Below are 12,311 nucleotides of genomic sequence, written 5' to 3' on the forward strand. Positions count from 1 at the left end.
TAAGAATAAGTTAACCGTCAGAAAAAAACTTTTACATATCCTCACAAAATTATTCGGACTTCAGCAATTAAGGAAAATGAACTTTTATTAACTATATCAATAACATATGATCCTACCTTTGGCCTCACTGACAACATTGACCTTTTGTCGAAGACTTTCAAATAGTTCACTATAGCTGCCAGATATGTTTTTACCATAGAAGTCACACCTTGATCACAAGTTCCAGCTCGTTAAATAGGATTCATACACTCGCTTGTCAAAAAAGCTAGAAAGCTCTTGCAATTGTCATCAACAGATAAAAATATTCTACTGGGGTGGTGCCTCAAACACTGGACTGGACACAAGCCTGGACTGTGGCAGAGTGGAAAAAGATTACGTCATCTGACGAGTCTCGAAAAGGTACAAAGAAGTGTAAATCGAGTCCACCACTCACGCGGCTGGAGGTAGTATCGTGGTATGAGGCACGTTCTGTTGGTATGTATTGGATCCGCTCATACCGTTAGAGGATCTTATTATCTGCGATGAATATCTTTCTGTCGTATCAGACTAACTTCGCCTGCAATGCTTTATTTCTACCTGGATTGCGATGGATTCTTTCAAGATGACAACGCAACTATCCACCGTGAAAAAACTATCTTAATAGTTTGAAGAAGATTTCCAACATCTGCCGTGACTGCCTAATTCTCCAGATCTGAATCCAGTAAAATATATCTAGAACATGTTACAAAGGGCAGCTCAGCTTCGAAGCTCTCTACAGACCACAATACAGAAGCTGAAAAATATTCTGGTGGAAGAATAGTGAAATCTGGAGCTCGCCTCTCTGAGACACTTAGTGGAATCCTTGCCACGATGAGTACGGGCTGTTAGAAGTTAGCCCTACTAGATGCTCAATAAAAGTTTCTAATTTTGTTTGGCCAGCGAGTAGAAAGGATTCTAGATTGCCAAGCAAATTGTAAAAACCTGTGCTTCATGGGATGAATCATCATGATGGAACGTGAAGTCCAGTTCCACAGAAGTTTGTGGTAGTACCAAGGGTTTTCCGTACTGCGACCAACAGCCCCAGTCTAGATCAAAAAAACAGTTCACACCATGATGCTATCGCCCCTACGCTTCCTGTTTGGGAGGATACACCGCGGTAGGTACCATTCTTTGGCAATTCTCTGACAATACTCAACATCAGACATGGATATTGCATAGCGCGACCTGTCACTCCCTATGACCTGTTTCCATTGTTCCACAGTCCACGAGAAATTGGACAATGAACCATTTCAAACAACGCTTGACATTCGTTGTCAAGAAACATGAAGAGCAAGCAACTTCCTAAGGGCAAGCGCGCGCACTTACACCCGGTCCTTTTGCTACCTGCAGTTTTAATGGCGAAATGTCTTAGGAAAGTCTTCGGGTACATTTGAGTGTGGAAGTACTCTAAATGATTCTTACGTCAACTGTTTTAACAGCAACGTGTGTAGTGGAGTGTCTACTAAATCCTGAGACTTTCTAGCCTGTTGAGAACTGTGCAGTAAAGACCTCATTCTTTTTTCAAAGTAGTACCCTTCTCTTGCAGCAAACATCGCAAAACATCTTGGATGCCTGCACATAACTTCTTTGGTTGCCTACTGAGCGATTGTTACACTGTTTTTTGAACACGGTGGCCCTGATTCATCTCTGGTTACTAAAATGAAAAATTTAAATGTATAAGAAATCATCCTCTTCAGCTTCGCAAGATGTGAAACGCTTTCAGGGATGCTAAGTAAAGAAAAATAACTCTCTATATTCCTTCACGCTGAATTAAACGTCTTGAACGGAGGTCGCATGGTTTCATATGAAAAATCTCTATCGCTGGCGAGCAAAAGTTCTCCAAACACTTCGAAGTCGCACAGCGACATATGCGGATTGTATAAGTGAAACATTAAATGTACAGTGTTTAACAGGCGCTTTGTCATCAAAAACATACGAAGTGTCTTGTCAGGTGATTGGTGAGGTTCTATAAAATCACGCTTCATTCAGCGTTAATGATGACTAAGAGTCACGATCTGTCGCTTTGCTACTTCGAAGGGTTTGGAGAACTTTGAACAGAAATTGTATGATCATAGGTTTAACTCAAATACGATTATAAAGCAGTTCTGCTGGAGGTAAAGCCTCAGTTCTGCAAAAGCGATACAGGAATTTATTCGTAAAATGTCAGCTATTGGTTGTCATTGCGATTCATAGGGAATACTTCCTCAAAGAAATGCAAAGATCACACCTGGAACCTCTTGATGAAGTGGGGAGTTATCCAGTTATTAAAATTTAAAAGTTGTTAACTGAAGCTACTTTGAAATCACATTTACTCTATCCCGAAACTATTGGATTACGGATAGGTCAAAATTCTAAACATTGTTCACAGAAAAACGTTGATGGTTAACACGTAGGCAAAGGTGAGTGGAAGATAATGATGTCATTATTACCGAATAATGAAATTAGTTATATTGTTTTGTTTCGTATTGTTATAAAGTCAGCACCTTCCTACAATAGTTGTTGCACGCGATACGCTTACGTCATCTGCAGTCAACGTATTGTTAAAAGTCCATTGTTGTCAGCGCAAAATCATCGGCATTGTTTGTTCAATCAAACTATTATGTTCGTCTGATGAAGTCATAGCATTGTCAGGGAGGATAAGTAACACCGCTGACAGTATACGATTTTTATTAATACGTTACGTTTTACTATTGATACCAGTCTTGATGGTATTTACATTGATTACATTAGTGACTTGCGCGTTAGAAAATATAAAGCATTTAATTAAGTTAATCCTCAGTGGAATTTCGGAAACTACCTTAATTAAGTTGTCAAAGGATTAAATTAAGGTCACTTTTAGAGACACTTGCTATTTTTAGAAATGTTCCTCCTAACTGACGCACTTAATAACCGAAATATAAATGAAATCAGCAGACTGCGTTAACATTTTTCTTGTTAATGAAGTCGTCTGAGAACGCTGCCTAAAAAAAAGATGCGTTTGCTGCCTGAAAAAGTGTTGCATCTGCTCTCTAAAAAATGTTGCGTCTTCTGCCTAAAAAATGCGTCTGCTGCCTAAAACGAGACTGCGTTTACTGCCTAAAAAAAGATCGCGTTTTCTGCCTAAAGAATTGTGAATCAAATCAGTAGGCCATATTAATATTTTTCTTATTTATGAAATCGCCTTAGAATTCTGTCTAAAAAGGCTCCCACTTCTACGGATACTGCCTAAAATGCTATTGAAAATGAAATAAGCAGGTTGAGTTAATTTTTTTCTTGTTTTTGGAATCAACTTCGTATGCTGCCTTAAAAGATTAAAAAATACTGCCTAAAAACTCATTTTGTAAACGAAATGAGCAAGCTGCATGAGCTTTCTGTTTATTAAGTGGCCTTCTTACGCTGCCTAAAAAGACTTTTGCTGCGAACTCTGCCTAAAAAAAAAGGAAAAGAAAGCTTGTAATTTGAATATTCCATACTTATTAGAGACGTTTTTTAAATGATACAATATCTATTCTAACATAACTACGATAAGCGTTTTATCTCTATTAATAGTTGTAAATCAGCCTATTTAATGCAGCACGAAATAAAAAGAAAAAAAAAAACGTGTTATTCTTATCTCTCCCTAGCGTCATTTTAATTAATCTTAGTAACCTGAAATAGGGTTAAGGATTTGGTGCTCGTAACCGAAAGCCGTTACCTGAATGGTTGGCAGTCAGATGTTGTTTTAAGAGGAGGAACAGAGCCAAGGTAAGAGCGGAGAGATTAAAGACTAGCTCATCTGTTTATTTGGCAATAGATCATAAAGAAACGCGATCAGTTAAAATTCCCAAGGGAAATTTATTGTCTTTTCTTAATGACATAAGAAAAGACAATAAATAATGTTTGATAGAAAGAGAGAGAGAGAGAGAGAGAAGAACCTTGAAATAAACAGAAAGAAAGTATTGTTTTCTTGTGCTGCACCAGCAAATGAAATATCCTAAATGAGGTTAAGAAGAGTATCACTGTAACCCAAAAATATGTTGCGTACAAAGGACTAACATTACTATGAAACAAAGGGGGAAAGTGTCTTCTTTTACCGTTTGTTTGTTGTGTCTTAAGGGATCTCGTTGATACACAAACTTTGGATTTTCGTGGATAACTTAGAAGTGTCGAAAATGCGGCACGCCACAGACGCTATCGAATGTCTAACGTCGTAAATTTAGAAGCCACCTTTGATCAATCAAGACTCTTGTTACGTTTTGCTATAGCATCAGAGCCATTGTATTCGACGCATCACTTTCAATTTCTGAATTGTGTTGCTATTCAAACCGTGAACTTGGAAATCTCTTCACCAATTTGATTTTCAGAAGTTCTAAAATTCGACTTCGAACATCGGTTACAGAAGCACTTCGTTGCAAACTACCTAATCCGCCTTTTCAACGCTTCTGCTAAGAAGTCGGGCAAAAACCGGACGTAAGAAGCTGCAAATCTTACTCCTGTCGTGAAATACAAACTCCTTTTTAAGGCAGTAGGCATTCGAATCACGAAAACGGCCGTTGTCATGACAACGACTATTGTTGCCACATTCCTTCAAAAGCTAAACTTTTTAAGAATTGACTTTATATAGTATTCAAATAGGTGTTTGTTTTGTATCGAAATTTTTTTCCTTTCAAATCGTCTTCATATTTCTTAATTTCTTCAATAGTTCACGATTTTTACCTTTAGTTTTCTTTTGTAGTTAAGTTAAAGTATTTCCTTTGGATAAACGAGGTTCTCGATATTTGTATTTTAACCTAACCTCAATATGACAATCATTTTCTCCCCTTCACATGCGTGTAAAATCAGGCTAATCCGATATTATAATAGGTCGTCAACCATAAGTTCGTACTTTACATGGCGCTTCAAACAAGACTCGTGTCTTGACATATAAAAGATCTTTTCCCCTCTGTAAGCCCCACCCAAACAGCTTTTTCGCCCTTATGGCCGATTCGTCAGATGGATGACAGGAAGCTTTCAGGATAATCAAATTGGAGATAGAGTCACTGCAGATGTCTGAAAAGCCATTATGTATTTTCCTTAGAGGTGTGGGAGCTTCTTTTCTGCTAAACTTTCTTTCCTCCCTCTCTAGGACATCTGTCGGGGGTGGGGTTGCAGTTTTCTTTCATGTGATAGGACAGATGCCCACGTTAAAGTTTCTTATTCACCAAGTGTAAAAATAGAAAACACTTATGTTGATACTAGCCTTTTTAAGACAAAATTTTTAATACAAAAACAACATTTTGTTAACTTTAAAATGGGAGAAGACATTAATAGAATTTATACGCCTTAATCTTGTTTACATAATCTTTATTTATATAGTTTTAGTTAATTTTAAATGAGAACTATTTATTACAATAGCAGAAGGTAGTACATTTATACACCCGAATGTTGCAACAATCCGCTCATTTATATAACTTTAGACAAGATTTGAAAAATAGCAATTTGATTTATAACTAGTTATAAATCAAAGTTATTTGATAAGATTTGAATTTATTTAGAACTTAAATTGGATGTTTTTCAAATGGTCGAAAAATCTCTTCTACACTCCATACAAGCAATATCTTCCCAATCGTTCGAAAAGAACATCATCAAACTATTTCCTATTTAACTTTTGTCTTTCTAAAATAGGTATGTTGATGAGTGTACCTAAAGGAACTTTTGTTTACTCTTAGGCCAACCCCCCAATTATTGGATCTAACTTTAAACAAGGTCGCTTGAGCTGTTTAATTAGTGACTGTTAATTAATTTCACTCAATGTCCACAAGTCCTTGATTTTAACAGACAACTCAAGGTGCTTCATTATTTCGATCTTTCTCTTAAAGTAACGTTGTTATATTGTAAATCAGTTTGTTACATTATGACATTTTTATTTATTTTTAAAGTATAATTATCTATATTTAAATCTTGCGTGAATAAATTATTTTTTTAACTTCACTTATTTTTAACTTTGATATTGTTGAAGCTATACCAGTACACCATTTAAGATATATTACTAATGCAAAACTAGAATTTAATACTAAACTTTTTAATTGTACTCTAATAGAACTTAATAAATATTCTTCTTGGTGTTAAATTCTAATAATATTTAATTGAAGGAATTTCATTAAACTTAATGAAAATGAAATTTTATAATAAAATAAGAGTCCAAAAGGCTTCTATTATTATACTAACAAGAACTGTTATAATTATTTAATCTTCATGGTACAGCCAGAATAATCAGCACGATACTTCAACATCTTCAAGCTACAGTTAGCCAAAAACCATTAATGTCTAAATCAAATAATCTTATTCAGCTCCGGATATAATCCACAAACTTGACACACGGATAGTTGAAATGAAATATTGCGTTTTAATGTCCTGTTTCCCCCCAAGTTGGCAAGTTCAGATTTTGCTTGACGTTAACAGAGTAACCGTTAAATGATAATTAGGGTTCACTTTAGAAGACGGTTGAAGTTTCGCATTAAAATATAAATATTTTATATTTCTTATATAGTGACTTGAGATAAAAAAAGAAACCTTATAACCGTGTAGTCGTTCCGGAGTATAAAGAGACAATTTATTTATTTAAATTTAGAAGTGCTAAAATAGTTTTTAGCACTTTCATTCAATATATACTTCCCTCTCTCACATTTTAATTTTTTCCTCTCTCCCCACTGAAAATAACTCTTATCGCAATTACCAAAATAATTTCGACCCAAAAGAGAGCAATAATAATTTTTGAGATAATAATAAGTGTAAAGAATAATAGAATAATGTGTATATATAAAGCGAGAAATAGGAGAAGGCAGGAAGAGAACGAAATACACAGATAGACAGCCAGAGAGTTCGAGACAAATATGTAGCTTGATGTCAGAAAAGAGCAGGGAGGAAATATTTATAAAGAGAGAGAGAGAGAATAAAAAGATAGAGAGAGACAAAAAAGACAAAATAGACAGAGACAGAAAGGAAAAATAGACAGCCAGAGAGATAGAAGAGAAAAAGACAGAGAGAGAGAGGAAAAAGAGCCAGAGGGAAATATAGGTTGCGAAAGAGAGGAGAAAAAGACAGAAAGAGGCAGAGAGCGAGAAGAAAAATACAGAGGGAGAGAGAGAAAGGTGAAAAATACAAATAGAGAGCGAAAGAGATAATGAAATAAAAACAGGAAATGGAGATAAAACAGAGACAGAAGAGAAGAGGAGAGAGAGAGATAATTTCAATCTTAACTTGCCAATGTTAGTTACATCTTCCTTAGTTACAGGCAGATTGGTAGCAGCAGGTGAAGCGTATTGTATTAACTGAGGGTTGGGTGTTTCATGAGGGGAACGGGGGGGATCTATGAGACAGCAAGTGTTTTATGACTGCCAGCACAGTGGGAGGGCAGATGCGAGATATGCGTTGGAGTACACTAATAACAACCAGGTGTTTCTCCTTGTGTGTGGCCAGCCCAAATGGTTCGTTTTCGTCTAGATATTACGACTTTTATATTTCTGAGATGAAACGCTTAAGAAATCGGTAGCTGTCTTACAGGGGCTAATGATTTTGCATTTGGCTTTAAAGATAACGCGCATTGGTGTCTTGTTGACAATACATTCTGTGGAATTCCTGAATAGTAAGTTGAAATGTTTTAAATTTCACCACTCCGGTCAGATGGTTTCTGTCAGTAATGGAAATTTTAGAACCGTCTTAAGATTTTTATATAAAAATCTTCTATATCAGAAATGTATATTTCTGAAAATAAATATTATCAAGAAATGTTTAAATTTTTACATATTGCAATAGGAATTTATCTTGTTTTATAAACACATCAAATGTAATAATATAAATAGTAGTTAGCGTCTCTTCCAAAATTTCTTTCAGATATAATTATTACTTACCAAGCACAGCAAAGAAAAATAGAAACTAGTATTAAAATATTATTTACTTTCAAGATTCTTTAATTATGATATTTTATACAAAATATAAGGAAATGTCAATTAATGTTCATTAAACACCTTTTGCTCGCTTATATGTTTATCATAAAAATATTCAACAAGTATTGATAATTATGGTGAAAATTTTTACATTGTTGTCCCTGGGTTGTCCAGTTCTTTCTTAGTTACAGTTACTAACTTAGCTATTTGTATAATGTTGTCCGTGTTGGTAAGTTATATCTTAGCTACAGTTATGAATTTGGTTCTTTGTATAATGTTGTCCCCGTGTTGGTAAGTTTTATCCTAGTTATGAATTTGGCTATTTGTATAATGTTGTCCATGTGTTGGTAAGTTGGTTAGAGTTATGAATTTCGCCATTTTTATAATAGTGTCCCTGTTTTGGTAAGTTAAAGTTATGTATTTGTCTCATAGTTAATATTTTACTTTTTAGCGTAAAGCAAAAGACAGCTAAAAATATATTTTTATTGCATAATGATTTTTTAAATGAAACATTAATTTACAGTTCACGTACGATAACAAAACAAAGCTTTTTTAGTGTTATGTATATATTTATATCCTAGATTATTACGAAACATAAATCAGACAGTGCGATTTAACAATTTTGATTAAAATATTTACAATTTCAATGTCGTTAAAGTCGTCATTATTTCAACGTATATCAAAATCAATGCATGTATGCCTTAAACGCACGTGGCGAATCTCGTAGTCTTCCTTTTCCTTACTAAAAATAAAACGCGTTCTTTATATTTCATTGTGGGATATTAAAAGATGATTTAAATATGCATATTTTATGAGTCCAAAGTATTTTTTTTTTCGTATGTATGTGTGTGTTTAGGAGCAGCTACTTAATTTGACTTGTATATATCTGCGAGAGATGCAATTAGTCGCTCAGATTTGGTGTGAAAATGAATTTGCGACACCGTTTCTTTCTACAAATCACATTACAGGTTGGCTGAGTACAGCAAATGTTATGACAAACTGACTACCACCGCTAAAACGACGCACACCACGACGATGTATGTGTAAATAGCGAGCTCGAGCCGGGATGATAAATTGGCTCATATACATATGACACCTGTAAGTGTTCACATTTATGATTCGCTCGCACATACACGTCTTTTAAAGCATAAATTACCCATAAAGGTCATTTGAATTTTATTTTTTTAGCTAGAGATGTCTACGTTCTAGTAAAGATGCGGTTTATGCACTGCCAGTTGACAGAAAATTAAATTTTAAAAAAATGTGTAAGAATACAGAATATGAAAAAAATTTAGAAAAAATTGAATTTAAAAATCGGCAGTTTAAAATTAGCGGTTTCAAGGTCTTTTAAAAGGCAACTGTTGGAAAGCGCTTAGGGACCATCAACAAAGGGGTAATTTTGCCAGTTAAACAGCGCACTCAAATCTCTTTGTTAACAAATGTTTCGCTTCTTAAAGACATTTTTCCTTGATTTTCCCCATCATGACACTAACACGGTTGTCGCTTTGTAAAACCCTTTCCTGTTCCCTAACAGGACATTCCGGGAAATTTTATAGCCGCCATAAAACTGTCTGACAGGGTGTTCCGATTGGACCGCTCTCTCTCTCTCCCTCTCTCTTTCTCTCTCTCTCTCTCTCTCTCTCTCTCTCTCTTCTCTGGCTTTTATGGCTCAACTGTTCTCGACAAGGCCTGGAGCAGCTTTTAGGCCTAGGACTTGACAAAATTATGGCTGTGTGGAAAGTTTTATAGGGCTTACGTGGGCCGCTTTATGGGAGAAGGGAGGAGAGAGCTGTCCTGACAGCAGATACGGGGAGAATATTTACTGCGTTTCTACCGAATGAAAACCACGGTCGCCGCCGCAAACGGCCTCACTCTGCCTACAGCTAGCTGTCTCACACACACTGTCTCTCCCTCTCCGTAGTGTTTTTAAAACCTCTCCACTGTTCTAGGTGGATTTCCGTTGTGTTTATACCTGACGTGTACCGCTTGTGAGTGTGTGTGTGTGCGTGTGTGGACGTTGCTGTCGGCGTCTAGAAAATCTACGGACGATCTTTTAAAAAAAGGGATGCTAAAAGGCTCGGACGTACTTACTCTGACCAACGTGTACTTTTCTCATCCACGGGTAGATCTGCGGTGGATTTGTCGCAAAACTCTGCTTCTGAGGACTCGTCTGCTGGCTAGGCTGGGGAGACGATGGCTGTTGATTCTGTGACTGCTGCTGTTGTGACGTCTGTTGTGTTTGCTGTGGTTGTGGGCTCGGTTGCTGTGGTGATGGCTGCTGTTGGGGAGACGGCTGTTGTTGTTGCTGTGGTTGCTGAGAAAGATGAGACTTCTGCGGAGGAACCTGTCGTGGAGGTGGAGGTGGTGACGATGGCTCAGGGCTACCGGGGGGCGCCGGATGAGAGCTGGTCGTGCTCAGGTCCTGCGGAGACGACGCGCTCGATTCGGCGTACTTGCAGCTCGGCACCGGCGTTGCCGACGGAGTTGGCGTTCGCGGGCTCGGGCTTGGATTCGGGTGACTCAATCGCTGGGAACAACTGTTAAAGTGGTGGTCACCATTCGGAAGATGCGACACATTCGGTTGTGAGTACGGTCCGTATTGCTGCACGGGCGACGAAGGACCACTGTAGCAGCTGCTGTAAGCCTGTACTGGCGGTGTGTAGTAGTCCGGACTGGAAGAGTCCTGTCCGCGTTGGCCATAACATGAGGTCAGAGAGTTAACAAACTGATAGGAACTCATCAGTCCTGTATGATTTGTGGAACGGCAATAATTCTGCCAATATTCCTCGCAATTTTGATGAATTATGGCCGTTCTGCACTCCAGGAAACCTCTGGCACACTTTTAATAGCACATTATTCCAAATATGGTACAGCCCAACGGCCCACGTGACTCTCAGCGACCAATCAGAGAGAGGCGCAAGTTTAAGTACATAATCGACTGGTGTATTCCTTCAGTACGAGCACTTTAATGGTGCACAGTCCCGCTAATTATCTCGATAATTTTTAGGAGTTGCAGAAAAGGGGTCTAGTATTCGTGAAAGTCAAAACTCTACGAATGTCGCGGTGAGACTGGAACTTTTGATGGATCCGAACGGAACGACGACCAACCGATCGTAGCAGCAGCAGCAGACGCTGTTCGCCATGTCACGCGCGACGTCAGAAATGCAAACGGGGCTATTCTAGAACGTCCCTTCCACTATACCAAGGGTGATTTATGCAAGCTGTAAGTGGCGTATGCGGTAAACAGAGGAGCGTGTCACCTTCTGTATTACGTCTTAATTAATTTCTTGAGGAAACCTGAACCCTCAGCTACCTCATCCCTCTCGTAAAACGGCAAAAAGGAAAGAGAGAACGAACTTACGATTTACCTACCGCTGCTCTCTCTGAAAAACACTGACAAGAAGGCAGTAACGGTAAGGGACAGATGCGATCGCAATTTCTGGCCGTGTTTTCCTTTTTCTTTTCCTTTCCGCGGCGTTTTAATTCCTTCGATCAGCGGGATGAAACGCCTTCACATAGCGGTAACTCTTAATGTTCTCGTTCGCTTGCCCTAAAAGGCTAACGGCGGATGTAACCTCACCACACGGTTACGAGGAACAAGTGTGTCCTTTACGTGATGCTCTTAAGATGTTGAGCATCCACGCGCCCGCGTGGTACGACAACGTGGCTAGCAGTCCGACTGACTGGCGGCTCAGCTCTTGGGCCTGTCTCTTTCAGTATCTTTGCCTCTCTCTCTTTCCCCTGCTTCGTTCGCTCACTCTCCGTACTGCGCGGATGCCTGGTTTGAGAGCGACCGCGTGGTGCAGGCTTGATAACGTGCTTCCAAGTTTCCAAAGGCTGGGTTCGATATGCTCGGAGACTTCCAGGTCCCTGAGCTCAGAGCCCCTGCTTTTCGTCCAGCCTCATTTTCTTCAGTGATCAATACTTTTCTGGGCGAATGAGACGCTCTGAGCATTCCCAAACCCAGCAATCACATTATAATTTCACCCCCTTTCTACAATTAATATCTGCCACTTCCTTGGACTATCTTTTTCCCGTTTCTTTTCCATTCGTCTTTCTATCGCTGGAACGAGAGTAAGGAGATGGCCAAACGCGCAACTTTAAAAGAAGTTTTAAGAAAGTACTCGCTCTCGAAGACGTCCGACTGGCTTCTGGTGATTCTTAAATATATGATTCATAAAGAGGAAATTTAAAATATTTCTGTCACCTCCCCCGGCCCTTTCTCCACCCCTCAACAGTTTGTTTTTTCTTCCTGCTACTTGTCATCCATCATAAGCAACCGTCCAAGGGTAAACAGTCGTTCATTTATGCCTCTCCACTTCTTGGACAAGACAGCAGAAGGAGGGGGGGGATAAACGCGGGAGTTTTCCCTCGTAGGTGGCATCCAAAGAATTTCACGGAAAGCTCTGA

General features: G+C 38.4%; 1 protein-coding gene across 6 annotated transcripts in view; it reads right to left on the bottom strand.

The window, feature by feature from the left end:
* LOC150075095 (uncharacterized) overlaps positions 1-11,743 on the bottom strand; it is a 50,757-nt gene extending 39,014 nt beyond the window's left edge. The window contains exons 1-3 of one of the 6 annotated variants that reach the window (XM_090388764.1): positions 10,246-11,743; positions 10,094-10,194; positions 9,993-10,051 (exon numbers count right to left, since the gene is read on the bottom strand). In XM_090388764.1, coding sequence (XP_090244890.1) covers positions 9,993-10,051; positions 10,094-10,194; positions 10,246-10,641 — 556 coding nt within the window. In that variant the 5' untranslated portion in view covers positions 10,642-11,743. Of the gene's footprint in view, positions 1-9,992 lie in introns of all 6 variants that reach the window. The other 5 variants (XM_090388761.1, XM_090388763.1, XM_090388762.1 and 2 more) reach the window with 5 other exon arrangements.
* Positions 11,744-12,311: the final 568 nt, after the last annotated feature.

Source organism: Mastigoproctus giganteus, chromosome 14 (assembly GCF_048544385.1).
Source record: "Mastigoproctus giganteus isolate SK-2022 chromosome 14, ASM4854438v1, whole genome shotgun sequence".
NCBI classification, from domain to species: Eukaryota; Metazoa; Arthropoda; class Arachnida; order Uropygi; family Thelyphonidae; genus Mastigoproctus; species Mastigoproctus giganteus.